The sequence below is a fragment of the Helobdella robusta genome (genome assembly GCF_000326865.2).
Source record: "Helobdella robusta unplaced genomic scaffold HELROscaffold_4, whole genome shotgun sequence".
Classification (NCBI taxonomy): Eukaryota; Metazoa; Annelida; class Clitellata; order Rhynchobdellida; family Glossiphoniidae; genus Helobdella; species Helobdella robusta.
Genome location: NW_008704902.1, coordinates 15,193 through 35,612, shown reverse-complemented (window position 1 = coordinate 35,612; position 20,420 = coordinate 15,193). Strand labels below are relative to the sequence as shown.

The 20,420-nt window shown below is 31.4% G+C and overlaps 2 protein-coding genes across 2 annotated transcripts in view; both read right to left on the bottom strand.

Moving 5' to 3' along the window:
- Nucleotides 1-3,082, bottom strand: part of HELRODRAFT_162027 (hypothetical protein) — a gene marked incomplete at both ends in the record, with an annotated part of 4,062 nt that extends 980 nt beyond the window's left edge. The window contains 2 exons of the mRNA XM_009024356.1: nt 2,587-2,653; nt 2,976-3,082. Coding sequence (XP_009022604.1) covers nt 2,587-2,653; nt 2,976-3,082 — 174 coding nt within the window. The remainder of the gene's footprint in view (nt 1-2,586; nt 2,654-2,975) is intronic.
- Nucleotides 3,083-8,576: 5,494 nt separating this feature from the next.
- Nucleotides 8,577-16,491, bottom strand: HELRODRAFT_188833 (hypothetical protein; the record flags this gene model as incomplete). The annotated part of the gene is made up of 9 exons (XM_009024355.1): nt 8,577-9,391; nt 9,486-9,821; nt 9,988-10,194; nt 10,379-10,470; nt 10,665-10,833; nt 11,982-12,023; nt 12,333-12,392; nt 12,559-12,632; nt 16,398-16,491. The coding sequence occupies 8 exons, from the start codon at nt 16,489-16,491 to the stop codon at nt 9,540-9,542; spliced, it is 1,020 nt and encodes a 339-aa protein (XP_009022603.1). The 3' UTR covers nt 8,577-9,391; nt 9,486-9,539.
- Between the last annotated feature and the right edge of the window lie 3,929 nt (nt 16,492-20,420).

Sequence of the window (20,420 nt, the reverse complement as noted above, 5' to 3'; positions counted from 1 at the left end):
TGTATGTATGTATGTATGTATGTATGTATGTATGTATGTATGTATGTATGTATGTATGTATGTATGTATGTATGTATGTATGTATGTATGTATGTATGTATGTATGTATGTATGTATGTATGTATGTATGTATGTATGTATGTATGTATGTATGTATGTATGTATGTATGTATGTATGTATGTATGTATGTATGTATGTATGTATGTATGTATGTATGTATGTATGTATGTATGTATGTATGTATGTATGTATGTATGTATGTATGTATGTATGTATGTATGTATGTATGTATGTATGTATGTATGTATGTATGTATGTATGTATGTATGTATGTATGTATGTATGTATGTATGTATGTATGTATGTATGTATGTATGTATGTATGTATGTATGTATGTATGTATGTATGAATGTATGTATGTATTTTTTAATTTGAAACAAGCCCGGAGTTAAACAAAATTTTCAAAAAAAAAAGTTCAAAATCAAACAATAGAGTAGAAAAATCCATAACAAACGCCTTTTAATGAATCTCTAAATAAAAACTAACAATCCATTGCAAATGGAACAATTGTTGCTATAACAACAACAACGACAACAACAGACAACAACAACAAACAACAACAAACAACAACAAGCAACAACAAGCTACAACATCTTCATCATCAACAGCAACAACACAAACACAACAAACAACAACAACGAACAACAACATTTTCATCATCAACAGCAACAACACAAACACAACAAACAACAACAACAAACAACAACATCCTCATCATCAACAGCAACAACAGCAACAACACAAACACATCAAACAATAACAAACAACAACAAACAAAAACATCCTCAACAGCAACAATGTAACAAACAACAAACAACAACATCCTCATCGTCAACAGCAGCAACACAAACGCAACAAACAACATCATCTTCATCCTCAACAGCAACAACGTAACAAACAACAACAACAAACAACAATAACATCCTCATCGTCAACAGCAACAACACAAACACAACATGATAAACCACTCAAAACAAACTCTACAACAGGAAAACAACTATGCGAAATAACTCATAATAATACTATGATAACGATCGTAGAAGTAATGACGTCATATCGTGATAATGCCAATAAAAAATATTAAAAGACTAACACTGCACATAATTCTACAAACGTCATCTTACTTGACCAACCAAACACAAAAATTAAATTTTCACGGAAACAATTTTCACATATAAAATAACCATTCAATTGAAAGCCAGCCAGCATATGAGCATCAAATTTTACGGAAATGTTTATTTTTGAAAAAAAAATTTGCCCAACGTCACAGATACGATGTGAAAAAACTTTAAAAAAAATTAACGTCTAATACCAAGAACTTTAAAAAAAAACAAACAAATAAATAACTGAAAAATAAAAACAACAAAAGAAATAAAACTCTAAAATTAACAACAGAACATCAATACAACAACAAAAAACGACAGAACATCAAAGCAACAACAACAACAACTACATACAAACTCATACATATACTATACAAATGTAAGTATGTATAGTATATGTATGGGTGTTTAAATATGTGTATGCATATGTGTATGTATGCATATATTAATTGGTTTTAAACATTATGAATTGTACATTTTTTACATATATGCTATATATTAATTGGTTTTTATATGTATGCATATATTAATTGGTTTTAAACATTATAAATTTTTCCTATTTTATATATATGTTTTTAAAATTGATTCTTTAAAAGTTTTAAAAAAGAAAGAAAAAAAAATATTTAATTTACATTTATTTAATTGAACTATGAATTTATGATTACTTTTTTGAATTTTGGGGATTCCGCTTAGTTAAAATTTACTCTTTTGGAATACCCCATTATGTAACAAATTTTTGTTTGTTCATAATAAACGATTAAGAACATACAAACAAACAAACAAAGAAACAACAAAGAAACAACAAAACAACATCGCCGAGAACGCCAGGGTATGTCGTCAGTTTGTTTACATATTGTTTCTAACATGCTCAAATAATCCCATATAAACAACACGCACTACAATAATGATGACGATGACGACGACGATGATGGTGACGACAAAAATAATGATGATGATGGTGACCACAAATTGCAAAGAAGTTGTGATGAAATGATGACAAAACTGAAAATGACGCTGTCAGTGTTGATGATAATAACACACATGATAATAATAATAACAAAAAGTCATAAATACGTCCATGTAAAAAATATTGATGATAAAAAGATGATGGTTATAGTGATGATAATGAAGTTGATGATGACGATGATGCTGGCGTTGCTAAACGCGCATTGTTAAAACGTATACAGCCGGAATAAATTCCATTGTCTTTGCGCACAGAGCAGTAATTAACGCTTTATTCATTCACATTTATGCATATATGTACGTGCGTACACTTATGAATTGAATATACGTACGCTTATGTATGTTAACATTTGCGTATATCGGTATATCTCTTTACGTGTTTGTACATGTTTGTTCGTTTGTATTCCTGTGTAAAATGAAATACCGCTTCAAATGTGTAGATTGGTGTGCATGTGTACGTGAATTATTATGTACAAATATGCATAATTGCGAATATACCCTACATATAGACCACTATTTGAATATCTGTGTGAATGGATGTGTGTGAGTGAGTATGGATGTGTGTATGGATGTGTGTGTATTGTATAATGTGTGTGTGTGTGTAATATGTGTCTAAGGAATGACAAGGAAAGTTTGAAGATTCGCTAAAAATCAGCATAATTTTATTTTGGAATAACTGCATACGAACGTTCAGTCATAAATGAATTCAATCAAACATGTTGCGTTTATATAACTTGATAAAATTTTTGAAATGATGCAACCGTCATAAAACAGGCAACTTATTTTTCTGTTGCATCCCGCAAATAAATTTATAGCTAAAATATTCAAAATGTTGTCAGGCACTTACCCGATGAAAAAAATTTTATTAACCGAGAACTGCTGCAATTTTTGCGAATATTTTTCTACAGCTATTATGAAAAAATTTGCATACACGTTTTTGTGGAAGCAACTCATTTTGCAGGTATGAAAATATAAAAATATGTATTTAATTAGAATAAATTTGTAAATGAATAAATAAATGTAAATATCTTTATTATATTTAAACAATTTTATAACTTAATGTCAGTCAATTCAAATTTCAAATCAAAATGTGCACTTAACTGTTTAAAAATGTATATTTATGAGCACCACGTTTTTGTATTATTATATATATTTATAAATATACTTGCTTTAATTCAAAAAAAAAATCATTCATCAAAGTGCATGCATGCACGTACACGCAAGCACATGCAGACTTTAAAACGAGCTAGACATGCCGTCGCATTCATTCGCGCCATTTCAGCTGGGCGGATGTGATTGCAGACGACATTTATTAATGAGGATAACACGAGAAAGATGAGGAGATGATAACAAGAGAATGATAACGATAAGGCGAAATGGCTGAAGATAACGTGAAAATTGTATGATGATGTGAAAGAATTGATGATAACATCGAAGAGTGATTAAACTATTAAAGAGAGGATAATGAGTAATATGAATGGCGATGATGGTAAAACAAAAGGGGAAATGGTAATGCGAACGGTAAAGTGATAAAATTTTTGGCATGGTGATTTAATGAATAACTTGAAGATGATGACGACAACGACAATGATGAATGTAATAACTAGTAACAACAGTGATGATGTGATGATATGATGATGATGATGATAACGACAATAATGATGATGATGATGATGTGATAATGACGATGATGATGATGTGATAATGACGATGATGATGTTGATGTGATAATAACGATGATGAAGATGATGGTGGTGAAGAAGAAGATGATGATGGTGATGATGATTATTAAGTTGTCACCTTCAACATACGCACAGACACGAAAACAACGCAATTATATTACAACAATCTTTAACGTTTTATTTGCAGTCATAAAAATCAATACCGAACGGCGATGTACATATCCGCTGAATCAATTTAAAAATATTCCTTTGGTTAAAAATGTTGACAAGATAAGATAACAAACAGACAAGAAGTTTATTTATTTTATTCATTAGTAGATTAATTATTCAATTCATTCGTTCGTTCGTTCGTTCGTTCGTTTTTTCGTTCGTTAACCAAAGACAAAAAAAAACTAAGAAGATATTTTAAAAATTTAATTCGTTTATGTTGAAGTTTGGCGGCCTTGTTTAAATTTAAATAACATCACGTAGTTTTTTTACTCTTTTTTCTATTCACATCTACATTTTCCCTTTCTTTTTCTTGTTCTTTCTATCTTTCCTTTACTTACTTACTCTCTCTCTCTCTCTCTCTCTTTCTCTCTCGCTTTCTCTCTTTTACTCTCTGCTCTCTTGAACGTTCAAACAACACAAATTGAACCATCGAATGACCAAAGATTGATCAACCATTAAGCAGTAATGCGATAGAATTGAGTCGGTCATCTGTCCAAGATACGTCAGTAAGTGATTGAATGAATGAAAAAACAAATGAAGGAGTATTTGAATTAGTCAATAATTTAATGGAGAGGTGAAAAAATGAGTGAATGAATGGACGAATAAAAGATTGGACAGAGTTATGAATGAATGATTATTTATATTCAATGGTTTAAAGTTTGCATTAAATTAGTTTTACAAAATAAAATTTTTAAGAAAACAGCAATCAATATTTTCTCTTTTTTTAGCGCTATTTAAATTTAATTTCAAATATTAATCCGAAAAAACCATGTTTACCAATAAAATAAATTGAAAAGATTTTCAAATAAGAACACGTCAATAGGAGGATGATTGATCTATGTGGGCTTAGTTTGATGGTTGGCTGGCTGGTTGGTTGGCTAGCTGAGTGAGTGGTTGGAGGACTGGCTGGTTGGATGTTTGGTTGGTTGATTAGATGGTTGGCTGGCTAGCTGTGTGGATGGTTGGCGGACTGGCTGGCTAGCTGGCTGGTTATATGGTTGGGTCTTCAGTTGATTAGGCAAATGATTCATTGATTGGTTAACTAGTTGGCCGCTTACTTGTTTGGTTAGTTGGCTACGCTCTTTGCATGAAACTCTAAAATGTTATTAAGTCTTCATAGTTTTTTTATATTTCCCGCTTTTCTCCGTTTCACTAATTTGTGGTAGAACTTTCTTTGCGTTATTCACCATAAAGTCTGATAAAAGCCTTTATCATTTTTTTAAATTTATTTCCATCAGATTTTTTTTATCCAAGGCCCAAACTTATGTCTCATTTTCATTTTTGGTTCATTTTCTTATTTTTCTTTCCATTTTCTTTAATTTTGTGTGCATTTATTAGCTCTCTTCCTGCTTCCCGTGTTTACAAAAATCAATTTTCCTGACAAAACATTCGATATTTGGAGGCAAAACATTTCTTCTCTTCCGTTAAATAAAACGTCCAGAAACTTGCGCGACAAAAAGTAACCAAAAAAAAGCAAATGTTAACAATTCAGTGTGAATTATGAATTTGACACAAATGAACGATGATGTGAATTATATTCGCAGCGTTATATTACAACGCAGTAATAATATCAGTAGATTTACACCGCAGTATAAAGTTTCTCATTGCCGCTTGGCTGCATGCACATTTTCAACGAATGCATGCATTGGTGGGTGTGTGTGCGTGCAAAAGTATGCCATTGTTTGTGTTTGTGTGTACTACGTTTGTTTGTTAAATATATGCATACATATTAAACGTATGTACTTGTGCGTACATGTTAATACGTATGAAATTATGTTTTGGTGTATTATACATTTTGTGTGTGTGTGTGTATGTGTGTGTGTGTGTGTGTGTGTGTGTGTGTGTGTGTGTGTGTGTGTGTGTGTGTGTGTCAGTGTGTCACTAGTAAAATGTTTGTGTGTACAAAAGTACGTTCGCATGGAAACATGTTAGTATGATTATTACTTTTGTTTATGGAGGACAGTGACTTGGCTGGCTGGAAGTTGTGATTTTGAAGGGTTGTTCTTCTTTCTTGTTTATTGTTGTGTGCGTGTTGGATTTTATGGACGATACTAAATAAAATATATGCTAATGTATTTTAATAAAGGTTTCTATGTTATGTTATGTATATAATATTATTTATTTTCATCCATTTTTAGATTTACTGGCTAGTATGTCCTGCTTATATTTCAGTTTCAAAAGCACTCAGTCGCATATTATCTTACAGTTACATACATAAAACACCACACTGAGGCAAACATTTTGTCTTACATTTTTATCTGGTGAGTCGTATATGCACGTCATTCTAAAAGGAAGAGTGTTTTTAATGTTTTAAAAAGTTGTTTATCAGTGAAATGCTTTGTATACTATGTAGCATTGATTTTCTCGGTTTGAACAGACAGTTAGTTCATCGTTGTTTACGAGTTAAGTTCCAATTGTACCCTGTTTTTTAAATTTTACGTAGAACCACCCAGAAAATAATAACTTCACTTAGTTTGAAGCTAGAAATTAACTGCTTGGATGTAGATATCATGTTTGTTTTATTCAAAAAAGTCACATTTCATAAGTTAATAAGCGTATGAAGGTGAAACCTTAAAAAATTGATAATTTAAGTAAATTTATGTTTAAATGAATAGATTGACAAATAAATAAATAATACATTTATGAACGCATAGGGAAAGAAATAAACATGCACAGAGAAACAAACATACGTACATACACAGAGAATATTGTTTTATCACTCAATGAAACGTTGCAAACACACAAGCACGCACAAGCACGCACACACACGCACACACACGCACACACACGGCCAGACAGACATGTACCAATTTGTCAAATTAAATTGCATTCTACCTAGCTATTTATATTTACTTACACATTTATTCAAACAAAAAAATATAGGCATTGATAATGGACAAAAATTTGGAATGATTTCATGAATGGAAGGAAGAAAATTTGTCTTGGTGAATTTGTCAATCGCGACTTTGTATATCTTATCAGCAAGGAAGAAGCTGGATTGCAATTTGTTTTTGACTTCTATGTTTTTTGTGCGAGTAAGCATCATCAAATTTTATAATATTTCAAAAATCGATGAAATATATTTCTGAATACTATCCTGTTGTCACATTTCATGCTCCTAATGTAATTTCAACTCTGCAAGTGCGAGATATTCATACGCTTCTAAGTTTCTTTGTAGGCTAACTGTTCGTTTTAGGACTATCTATATAGTTGGAACTATAGAAAAATTATCCACATAGCAGATAAAATCATCAAAAGAATCTGAACACACGCAGGACGAAAGCGCACCGCACTTACGAAATGAGAACGTTCAAAGAAATAATGACGCTCACATACCAAAAAACCCATCAAACACAATACTTCCTAAGTAAACAAGCAATGACGTCATAATTGCTACTCCTCACGTGACAGAAACGCCATGTGACGCGTTTATTGAATTTCTTCTCTGATTGCATCACGTCATGCATTGGAACGCTGCCAAGAAGAACAATTCCTTCCTTTCCTACATTTATATCGCAATGAAATAAATCATTTAAGCATATATGCACACTTACACACAAACCACACAAACACCACACCCACACACACACACACACACACACACACACACACCACCACACACACACATACGCACAAATATTTATACACACACAAACATAAGTGAATGTATCATTTATATTTTTATTTTAATTACATATATATCTTTTGAAAAAATCGAAAAAGCTTCCGTAAAATTCAAATCACGATATATTTTTGCAAAACAATTGTGATGGAACCTCGCAACTATTTGTTTCTCTGGCCATCTGGTGATTGAAAATTTGAGAAAAGAAAGATTTTGATGTTATCAGATGACGAGTTTTTGACATGGTTTCCTACATGCAAATGAATGAATTTTTGAGTATATTAATACTTTGTAATCATGTCTCAAAACTCTGCATATGCAGGTTTTATTAAACGTTTCAATGTCAAAATTTTCCTAAATATTTCAACGTACGACGAAACTTCTTTATCAGTTTATTTCGCCAAGCAAAAAAAAACCAAAAAATCTTGTTAGAAAAAAGGGTGCAGCATAATCTCATGTGTTCTTCTCAGCCATTCCCAAGTTTAGTTTTACTTAGATTTATTTTAATTTTATTATCAATAGACCATTTATAGACTTTCCCAAGAGTTCCGTTAGCTACTTTTAAAAAATTACAAACTTTTTCTTCGGCTTACAGATTATATGAACAGTTGTCAAAATCCTCATCAGGTAGAATGATGGATACAGTCTCGACTCAATTACTTTTTCACAATTTTTTCTTATATTCTCTCGAGATATCAACATATCGTTAAGTAAGGATGACATTTCATTCGAATCCAGTCACTGCAGCAGTAGTGCCAGCCACTTTTACCATTACACCATCCATTGCGCCGCACAAAAACTTGTTTTCAATGGTTACTGAGGCATTCACAATCTAATATGGGTGGGTACTTTATATTTATTTATAAGTACTTGTATGAATATTATGCGCGTGTGACTGTTAGAGAATTTTGAAGTATCATAAAATTTTAACAACTTTAATTTTTAGATTATTTGATTATTTATTTATTTCCATTATAACCAATACAATAAAAAAAGTTATTTCAAGTTTGTTTATGTTAAAATCTGGATAAAAACATTACAATAAGTTTAACAAATAGACAATTAAAATCATATGTGTTTATAAGTGTGTGTGGGTATGCATGTGTGAGAGTGTGTGTGTGTGTGTGTTTGTGTGTGATGTGGGTGTAAAAATGTGTGATTGTGTATGTGTATATATAACAAAACTAACGATATTAATAAGGCAATAGTAATCACCAGACATTTCATTTTATGAAAAAAAAACAATGAATGAAAATTTAACAATAGAAGCATCATTTATAGCGTAGGAATCCATGAATCATTATTACTGAATAACAGTTTAAACTGGTTTTTAATATTCTCTTGTATCTAACTTAATACTTTCAATAATTGTTTGGAAAAATTGGATAGATTATATGCTTTCCATATTTTTTAGAAATTGTTGCAAAAACTCCATCAAAGTTCATACGTATAGAATAGATCCTAATTGATTAGTATGATTAAAATGCAAAAAGTTAATTATTTGCGAATGAGTACAGTTGCAGATTTTAAATATAAAAAGATTATCATCTAGTTGTTTTTTAATGTTAATGTTTTTTACATTAAATGTATACGTTACTCATGAAAAGAAAAAGCAAGCTAAAAATTGTTATAGAATGTTTTTTTTTATAAATTTAATTTTTTTTTTTCATCTCATTTAAAATAAAATAATTTTCACTCGAACGCAATATTAGATTTTTACTCGCTCCAATGTTTCTATTATACCCTAATTCATCTACTGAAAAACTCATTCATTCGTTCGTTCATTCACTCACCCATTCATATAGTCATTGATTCATCCATTCACTCATTTATTTACTAATTTACTTACTCATTCACTCACTCAATAATTTACTCATTTACTCATTCACTTCATCATTCACAACCTAGTACTACTTGTTTCATTAGCTTGGAGCTTCCCACCTCCATCGCCGTTCACCTGCGAGTTGTGACGTCTGCCACTGCTGAACATGTGTGGCGCCAAATTTTGTCTCCCACCTGTGGGGCCTGACCCTCCTTTTTCATTCGTCACCACCTCTTTTCTCTCCTCCATCATCATTGTCTGTCCGTTCTCGTTCACCACAATATCCTCATCGCTTATCGGACTGCTGTGGAATGGTAGGCTTTGTATCGGCGCATCGTTTGGAGAGTCGAAATTCATCTTGTGAAAATGAAGAAGATGATGATGATGAAAGAAATTATGATGATAATGGTGATGATTATCACGGCAACAAAATGACATTGATACAAATACATGTTTACAGTAACAGCAGCAACAACAACAGTACAACTAATAGGTGAACACCAACAAAGAAGGCACTACTAACAATGTCAGCTAACATGCTTCTTCGCCTCTGTATGCGCCTTCCTGTCAGGTAGCATATCAATCCGACAACCGCAGAACAGACCACAAGCGCTGCTATCCCAATGAAGAAACCGACGTGGCGTGCATCAGCAGCTTCAGTCGTCTTTTGGTCCGATATATTGTTTTCCCTCGGGATAGCAAACAAATGGATCGCTACCGCTCTTCCTTCCTGTTATTTGTTTAATTATATTTCTGACTTCCTTATTTGTTTATGTAATAATTTTTAATTCGTAAAAATTATGAAAGCTGTTTTTATGCAAGCATAAATGATTTTATTCATTGAATGATTTATGCTTTGCACTTTGCACAGCCGAAAAACTTGGAACCATAAAATAAAATTGTTTAATACTAACATTCATAGCCGTGATTTTATCGTTAAACATTTCAAGGAAAATTCTGATCAAACTTGGGTCCCTTTCTATATCCTTAATCAACTTCTTCGCCACTGAATTATTTTTTTAATTTTTTGGATGTGTTTAAAAAAATTTGCATGCATTAAAAAATAAATTTGAAGTAATGAAACTTTTTCAATAATTTTCCCAAAACGTTTAGAAAACTATTATTTCCAAAAAACTTGTCAAGCCATTAAAAAATTATAAGATTAAATGAAATTTCACGTTTGGAACATAAAATTATAACCAGTATCGTTGCCTAAACGTTTTAAACATTCAACAATTAAATCAACAGTTTCATAAGGCTTCAAATCGTCGTCTCTTTCAGCATCTCTCTTTTTTATCCTTTTCAATGGTCTGGCGGAATTTTCATGGTTAGATATCGCAGAACGTTGAGATTCTTGGAACCGTTTTATCTAAAATTAAATTTTTATTACCATAAATAAATAAGCCGCTTATTTAGAGTTTCAATTTCAAATGTTACATGATACTTATCAATTACATAAATAATTGCACGACGGAGGCACCGTTCTACAGGCCCAATGAGAAACTATACAAGCAAATAGACGAGTTGCCATGGGCTCACCTCTTTGATCATCTAGAAAAATCAACTTTTCAAAATAACCCCCATTTCAAACCTCACATATATGCAAGATACGTTGATGACATCTTTATATCATTTGAATATCCTAATAAAGTTATTGAACTACTCACTGTTCTCAACAAATCCAAACTAAACTTCACCATTTAGCATGAGAATGATAAATCCCTACCTTTTCTTGATGTCCTTCCCACCCACAATGAACATAGCTTTCAAACTGCAGTCTATGTAAAAACTACAAATAAAGGCATTTGCCTCAATGGAAAAGTGAATGCACTGAGCAATTTAAAATTAGTACAACAAGAGCATTTGTCAACCGTGCCTTCACCCACACATCGTCAACTAAATTATGTGATATAACCTGTCTTATATTACAGACATAATATAAATAATTTGAGAATGGCAGAGGCTTTATTAATAAAAAATAAAAACCCTGTAATAAACATCCAACAACAGGCTGTAACGATCCTACCAACAAAGAAATTACTCACACAAAGAAACAATGGAACTTAGAATTCCTTTGTTAAAAATACTATAAATACCTGATGAACTAAATGTTATCACAGACTCCATTACACTGATGATGGTAAAGGTTACAGAAAAAAGCTTTTATGTAAATGTATATATGAAAAATCAGTTTAAAATAATTAGAAACTTCATTATTAATTTGAATAAACTGACTAATATTGAAAAATAATTGTTCGAAATATTGAAAAACTTAGTTACAAGCTCCACATTTAGGAAAATGTGTTGATATTTTATAATAACTGTATATACGACAGTCTGAACCCAAATAATATATATATATATGTGTACACAGTTAAACAAAAAATCATACAATTCAATACATGTGTACGTACAGGTTCTTGCTTGTTGATGGCCGAAATATATATATATACAGATAATAATATATGATGACACCATCATTTTCTAAAAAATTATCAAATATTCATATTAACTAACTATTTCTTCGAGATTGGTATTCACTAATACGTCGTGTTCTTTCTAAGGAAGAAAACGTTTTGTAATTCGTAAATCGAAGGAAAAAATATTCATCATTAAAATTATCATTCGCCAAAGTTAATTCATTTATCAAAATTTTTTAACTTAGTTATTACTAAATTTATTAAAATAATCAATCAATCAATCGGTTGAACAAACAATCAATCAATTAAGGAATCAATCAGCATTTCAATAAGCAATTCAATCGACAATTCAATCAACAATCCAAACAACAATTCAATCGACAATTCAATCTATCAATAGCCACACAAACAAAGGAAGAATATGTCTTATAAAGAATGGATCAAGTACCTTTGTCAGAAACACAGGTGGAGTATTTGGTACAACTCTTTCAACTGCGGTAGTTATTATCTGCATTTAAATATGAAACTTCCAAATATTCCTAACTTACAATGAATCATCTTTTAAAAATTAATTAACGAAAGAATGAATAAAATAGATGGATTAATGAATGAAGGAAAAATAATAATTAATCAATTAAATAAAATAATTTTAATGAAAATAATTTTGTAGTTACTTGAACATCCTCTGGTGGGAGTGGTTCATGTTTTCGTGTTGATGTGGTTGCCAAAGTTTTGGTTGTAGTAGGAACTGTTGTTGGTATTGTTGTGGTTTGCGTGGTTGTTGGTTCCTTTGTTGTTGTTGTTGCTGATGGTGTTAGTTGCAATGTTGCTAAAGTTGTTGCAAGTTCTGTTGTGCCTGCTGCTGATGCTGGTATGGTTTCTACTTTCATTACTGTTGTTGTTTTTTCAGTTGTCGTTGCTTGCGTTGTTGTTGTTGTTGTTGTTGTTGCTGTTTCATTGTTTGCTGGTTCCGGTGTTGTTGTTGTAGTTATTGTTGTTGTATTTGTTGTTTTAGTGTTTGTTGTTTCAGGTGTTATTGTAGTTATTTTTGTTGTAGTTGTTGCTGTTGTTGTTTCATTGTTTGTTGATTTCGGTTTTGTTGTTGTTGTTGTTGTTTCAGTATCATTTTTTGTTATTGCAGTTGTTGTTGATTCCGGTGTTGTTGTTGCTGTTGTTGTTGCTGTTGTCGTTTCAGTGTTTGTTGGTTCCAGTGTTGTTGTTGTTGTTTCAGTATCAGTTTTTGTTATTGCAGTTGTCGTTGTTTTAGTTTCATTTTTTGTTATTGTAGTTGTTGTTGTTGTTTCATTTTTTGTTATTGCAGTTGTTGTTGATTCCGGTGTTGTTGTTGCTGTTGTTGCTGCTGTTGTCGTTTCAGTGTTTGTTGGTTCCAGTGTTGTTGTTGTTGTTGTTTCAGTATCAGTTTTTGTTATTGCAGTTGATGTTGATTCCGGTGTTGTTGTTGCTGTTGTTGTTGCTGTTGTCGCTTCAGTGTTTGTTGGTTCCAGTGTTGTTGTTGTTGTTGTTTCAGTATCAGTTTTTGTTATTGCAGTTGTTGTTGATTCCGGTGTTGTTGTTGCTGTTGTCGCTTCAGTGTTTGTTGGTTCCAGTGTTGTTAATGTTGTTGTTGTTGTTTCAGTATCATTTTTTGTTATTGCAGTTGTTGTTGTTTTAGTTTCATTTTTTGTTATTTTAGTTGTTGTTGTTTCAGTTGTTGTTGGTTCCGTTGTTGCAGTTTCTGTTTGTTGCTTTCTTGTTGTTGTTGCTGTTGAGTTGTTACTATCCTCAATGTTTTCTAACACCTGGTTGTTGTTGCCTGTCGTAAATTCATAAACTACCGGCCCACCTGGAGTTTTTGCCAAACATCCTATAAATTTAAAAGGATGTATTTTTTTAGCATTAATTATGTTATCTCTCATTTTCTTATTGTTATTCGCATAGGAATTTTTTTTAAATATTATATTTAAAATTTATGTTTATGGCTAATTTAAATTTATGGCTATTATGAACAATTCACCGACATGCGTTGTTGGATCAGATACTGTTTCCAAATTCAAGAAGAATTTTGCCAACGAAGATTTTCTCGATGATCATAAAATTGACAGTCGTTTGATTGCTTTTGTGTCTTTTAATGCTATTTTGATATGGACATATATAACTTACGTTCAAGCCCGTTTTTTATTTTTATTTATTTATTTAATATTTGCTATCTTTTTTTATAAGTTATGATCAGACTTATTGCAATAAGGCTATAATATCGTTATAAACTCATAATCAATCGACATCTTTATCATCATTTTTACAATCATTTTCCTCATCATCATCTTTGTCATCGTCAACATCTTCGTCATCCTCATCTTCACATTCATCATCATCTTTATCATCATCATCACAATCTTTATCATTAACATCATCTTCATCTTCATCGAGTTTACTTTAAATTCAAATCATATGACGCCCCCTTCTTAAGCTCACTTACTCCACATAAGTTATCATCACTTCATTATCACATACACGCATCTAGTTGAGATCTCCAAAATGGTACGCAAGCTCTTTTATAACTATCGTATGCTATGCATACAAAAATCAAATTTATTGATTTAAAAATGGATGGTAGAAAACCGACATTATTTTTGCACCGACCTGATATTATGTAAATTCAGCACAAAGAACTATTACCAATTATCATTTTAATTTGGGGTCTATTCATTAAATTATCGTTAACTCTATTTGTCAAAAATTAAAAGCCCCCATAAAAACACACACGCACGCACGTGCACACGCACACACAAACGCACGCACGTACATTCGGTAGGAATTCAGTGACATTTGAGAATTCTTTTTTTCATATATTTTTCACTACTGATGGCTTAATAATTAAGAAATTCCTTATGTGAACAGCACGCCCATGCATATAATACTATTATTACAATCAATAATTGTTATCAACTAATTATTATTAGACTGATAACAAGACTATCTTATAAGTTTCCATTAATAATAATAATCCTACATTAATAACTAACTCTTCACAAGGTATAATGGTATAATCATCATTTAGCTAACGTGAAATTAATGCTTGTTATAATAATAGCTATTAAATAATAATAATAAAGTTACTATTATCATTAATTATTATATTAGAAATTACAATGATGATGATAACAAAAATATTAATTTGGCATTGACAAAAAAAAGTTAGTGGACCAAATGACACAATGAGGCTGAGCTAAAAATAGAATTGCTAGTATTATTATTATTATTGTTGTTGTCGTTGTTGTTGTTATTCTCCTCGGCCACTTTTGATGTTATCTACCGGTAGTCCAGCGGATTCCTGAGGTGTATGATTTTAGTTTCCCATTGTAATAAACTTTTGAAGTATGTGGCCAGTAGCGAGTAGAGCTATCTTCTGCATTTGTGCAACACTCTCCTCTCCAGGCAGTTCATCAAGATGCTTCTGCAGCCCCTGACGTACGGTTCTCAGTGCAGCAACTACCATTGGGATCACGCGTGTTTTTGTGTTTCACATGCGTGAAATCTTGATCTTAAAGTCTTTATATTTGCTTAGTTTTCCAGCTTCCTTCGTAGCAACATTCGTGTCATTGGGAACATCAGCATCGATAAGGAGGCATTTTTTGTTAGTTCTATAGTGGAGTATATGATATCTGGCCGGTTAGCCCCAATACTACGGTCGGCGTTCATAGCCACGTCGTACGTGAATGTTGTTTCGTCAAACTTGACAACCTTTTCAGGCTGGTGATCGTACCAGCGGTCGGGCACATTTTGACCAAGTTCTATCAGGATTGACCAATGTGGATGATTAGCGATCCTATTGTGTCGATGCGTATATTCTTTCGGCGCTAGTATTGGGCATTCATCCGGCCACAATGTGGTTGACACGCTCCTCCTGCTCTTGACACAACCTACATTTACTATCAACATTCTTGTTAAGAATACGTTTTTGATGTTATTACTTATTTAGTGCCTGATCATGAGCTGCTATAAGGAGACTTACTGTTTTGCCTTCGAGTCCAGAGCTGTATAGCCATCCAAATTATTATAATTTTTTATTATTATTATTATCATTATTATTATTTTTATTATCATCACCATTATTATCGTCATAATCATTATTATTATTAACTGTAATACAATTATCGGTATTAGCTAGCAATTAACGTTGCTTTAATTATTCTTGTCATCTATTATCTGCCCATTATGAAACTCGACAAGAAAACACAATTTTGTCATATATAATGGTGAATATACAATTTGATTTGGGCGTATATTCTTTAATTTTTGATAATTTATTAAAAATAATGAGAAAATAACTAAAGATACAAAAAAATTTGTTATGCTTGATATAATTCAATACTGATATAAGTTACAATACAATAACAATAATAATAAAAATAATACAAGTTACAGTGAAAATAAACTAAAATAATTATCATAAACAGTAATAATAATAATAATGTTAACGCAAAATAAATGAAAAAAAACGAACTGAACTTACCCTTAGGCGGAATTTGGGAGATAGTGATGAAGAAAGCGAGAAAAAAGTGCAGTGAGATAGGGATGAGGATGTGGAAGGGGAGAGAATGAGACATCTTTATTGTCAGGATACGTCTGCTGCAATGAATGAATGAATGAATGAATGAACGAACGAGCGAGCGAAAGAATGAACGAACGAATGAATGTATGAACGAACGAACGAACGAATGAATGAATGAATGGATGGATGATTGAGAAAATGAAAAGCAAATGAGTGTTTATCATTTGAAGATAGGATAAGTTGAGGAATGATTGTCTATATGGATGAATGAATAATTGAACAATTAGACAAATAAAATAAGTGAATATTTGAAATAATAATAGCATCAAAATGTTAATTGAATCAAATTTTATATAATTGAACGATTAAATAGTTTAATAACAATTTTATATGAAAGAATTATTTTAAATAATAAATAAGGCGCGCGTTGCCAAAAATAATAAGACTACCGTCCTTTTGGTTGAATTATTAAAAAACTGAAAATCAGTAAAAATGTTTCAATAATCCAAAAAACGTATATGTTGCCAGTTCACACATACACGCCATTACTAAATTATTAAATAAATATCTATTTTTCGTCAATTTAAAACTGACTTAACAAATAATTCACAGTCATCATCAATAGTATATATACGTTCAAACACGTGATAAAAAAATTAGAGGGAATGTTTTTTTTTAATGACAGACAAGTACAAACGAATCGTGAAAATAATATTAGAGCTTAGACTACTAACTCACAAAAACATTCACACATAAACACACAAATTTGTACATAAGTATATATACACAGACACACACAGACACACACACAGACACACACACACATGAACACACACTCAATTTTGCATACACAAAAATACACATTGGCACAAACACTCACACAAACGGACAAACAAACACGTACATAAATACGTACGTACACGCCAGAGGCGTAGCTAGGGGGGCGGGGTTACATATGTCTCTGGAGGTCAAGTACGGGGGGCGCTAAAATGAGGCTGACAAAATTTTCACAGCAACAGTAAAAATCTTATCACAAGCAAAAAAAATGAAAAATTTTTTTTGTAAACAGTAATTTTTACAATGTTAATGTAATAAAAAATGTGATTAAGCACGGAGAGGGCGGTGCGCCAATTTTACCAATTTCCCCCGGGCGAAAAATACCTACGCTACGCCTGGTACACGCATATACATACGAAAACCACCACACAAAACCCACAAACAATAAACACATACACACAAGACACACAGAGTGAGTCTGTGTCGAACAGACAGAATTAGAATAACGGTTTTGCTATTAAAATTACTTCTAAAATCGAACGAATCATCGATTTATACGCATGCTTCTATAATAATAATAATAATCTATAATTGATATTGATGAACAACAACTGAAAATTATTTTTAAATTTAGTTATTTGTTAGTCTTATTTTCCGTTAAAAACGAGAACAAAGAAATTTGCCGGTTGAAATATATTTTTTATTTTCCCCAGTGCAGTTGACGAGAACTTCTGCTAAATAAATCATTTGTTAATGCAATTAAGAAATTTGTAGTGATTGTTGTAGCAGCAGCAGCTGTTGTAGTTTTACGTGGTTGTTTTAATAACATTAATGTTAATAGTACATTACATGTAGCGTCAATTAAAGCATTGCTATTAACAGTAGTACTATTTGTAAGGCAGGAAATAGAAGAGACAGTACTAACAGTAAAACCAACGCCTACTTCAACTTGGGGTCGAAATTACTAGTTTAGAGAACAAAAAACGGGTAACAAAAAAATAAAAACCTCCAGATATTTATGAAGATCTTTAATTATTTGTAGAAGCTCGTGTAACTATTTGTAGTAAATTCTGAGTGTCAGCGTTCTTATAACTATTTGGAAACATTTTGTTAAACCATGTTAAACCATGTAGAACTAACATTTTTTGTGTAGGCCCTTGTTGGCTTGCCTTAGTAGTGGTAGTATTAATTATAGTAGTAACAGTAGTGCCAGTAGCACCAATAGTAGTATAATTTTAGTGAAAATAGGGATGATGTGGCAAAGGAAAAATGAAATAAATGAAATTTGAAAAATTGATAGTCTAATTAATTGCTATCTATGATGAATTTAAAGTGAACGTAAAACTGTCAGCTAAGATTTTACATTTGTAATGTAAAAATATTTGATAAAATTTTTCATTAAGTGCTAAAAAGTCGTTTGCTTGTTTCAAATAATGAAAGACCTTGGATTTAAAATGTTTCATTGATTGGATTTAAAAATGTTCCTTTGATTAACCACATTTAAATAAATGTAAAACCGTTTGTCCGTAGTTAACTTTTCTAAGTGATTCTACGAGATATTGATTGTTTATAAACTATTAAAATTAAGTTAAATAAAGACCTATTAATTTCCATTGAAATCAAATGATAGCTCTCTCAATAACTCAGATGTTTGCCCGTGTACAGAACATGTGCTGGTTACATTACAAAACTAAAATTAAAATAAATAAAATTTTCGCAAAGTAGTTTGAATGCTGACTCCGACCATAATAATTTTTGGGAAAAATGTTCTCGTAAACACGCAAATGTATTAAGGTTATTAAAATCAAGTAAAGAGAATAACGCAATTACATTGATTTAATTCAAATGATGATGATAATGATGATAATGATGATGACGACGACGATGATGGTGATGACGATGATGTTGACGATGATGATAATGGTGATAATGAAAATGATGAAATTGTTGACGCAATAACCACAGCTAAAGAGAACAGAAAGTTAAGTTGGATGAATGATGACGTCGGCAACGATAGGGACTGTGATGATGACGACCACGGCGATGACGATCATGATCGAGGCTGCAATGATGATGACGATGATGATGAAATAACAAGATTTCATCATTAAATCTTAAAAATAATGGAGACATAACGGTTAAAATAAAACGACAACATCACGTACATGTTTTATGTGGACCAAATTTTTATATTTCTAACTAAACATAGCCGACAATAAAATCTAAGAATAATGATGATAAGATATAACAACGACAATGCTATTAATCAACTTAATGAGAGGTGGGTGGGCAAACGTTTTGCTGTGAGGGCCGCAATAAGAACTATTTTAACTTTGAAGGGCTGCATATGTACTTGAATAGCCAATTTTTTCGAGCCAATTTTTTCGAGAATTTTTCGACATTTTTTGGAGCGAACAAGAAACCAGGTCACGTACTTTGCCCGACCCTTAACTTAACTACTTAACTAAATCAATATTATTGCCAAAAAAATCTAAATTCTGAAATAAAACAAAGTAAATAAAATAGAAAAATTTATATAGCAAGAACTCACCCAACTACGGATCAAATTGAATGAATGAGATAAACGAAATTTATGATAAAATATTCTCTTTTGTATATGTATTAATAAATAATTTATCAATTAACTAATTAAAACAATTAATGTATTCGAAAGAATAAAAACGATAAATAACTTTAATTTAAAAAAAGAGGCACACACACACAAACACGCTGACGGACAAATAAATAAAGCCTTACAAGTTCTTTATATAAAAGGCAGAAGAGATGAATGATGACGACGAAGTCGATGATGAAATTAATTATTAAGAAATTTTTTTTAAAACAAATTTAACGAAGAGAATAATAACTGCTGATCAATTAAATTCTTCAGTAATTTTTTGTGTCATGTGCATTAAATAAATGGGTGACTATATCGTAGCACTTATATTGTATATATATATATATATATACATACATATATATATATATCACTTATATTGTATATATATATATTTATTTATTTATTACGCAAACATAGCATTATGCTTCATCATTAAATCTCTAAAATAATATCCTCATATACATACAGTTGTTTAGAAACGTTGTTTAGGAAGAGAAAGATGAGGAGAGAGATGATGATGACGACGATAATAATGATGTTGGTGATGGTGATAATGATGATAGTGATGATGATGATGGTGATGACGA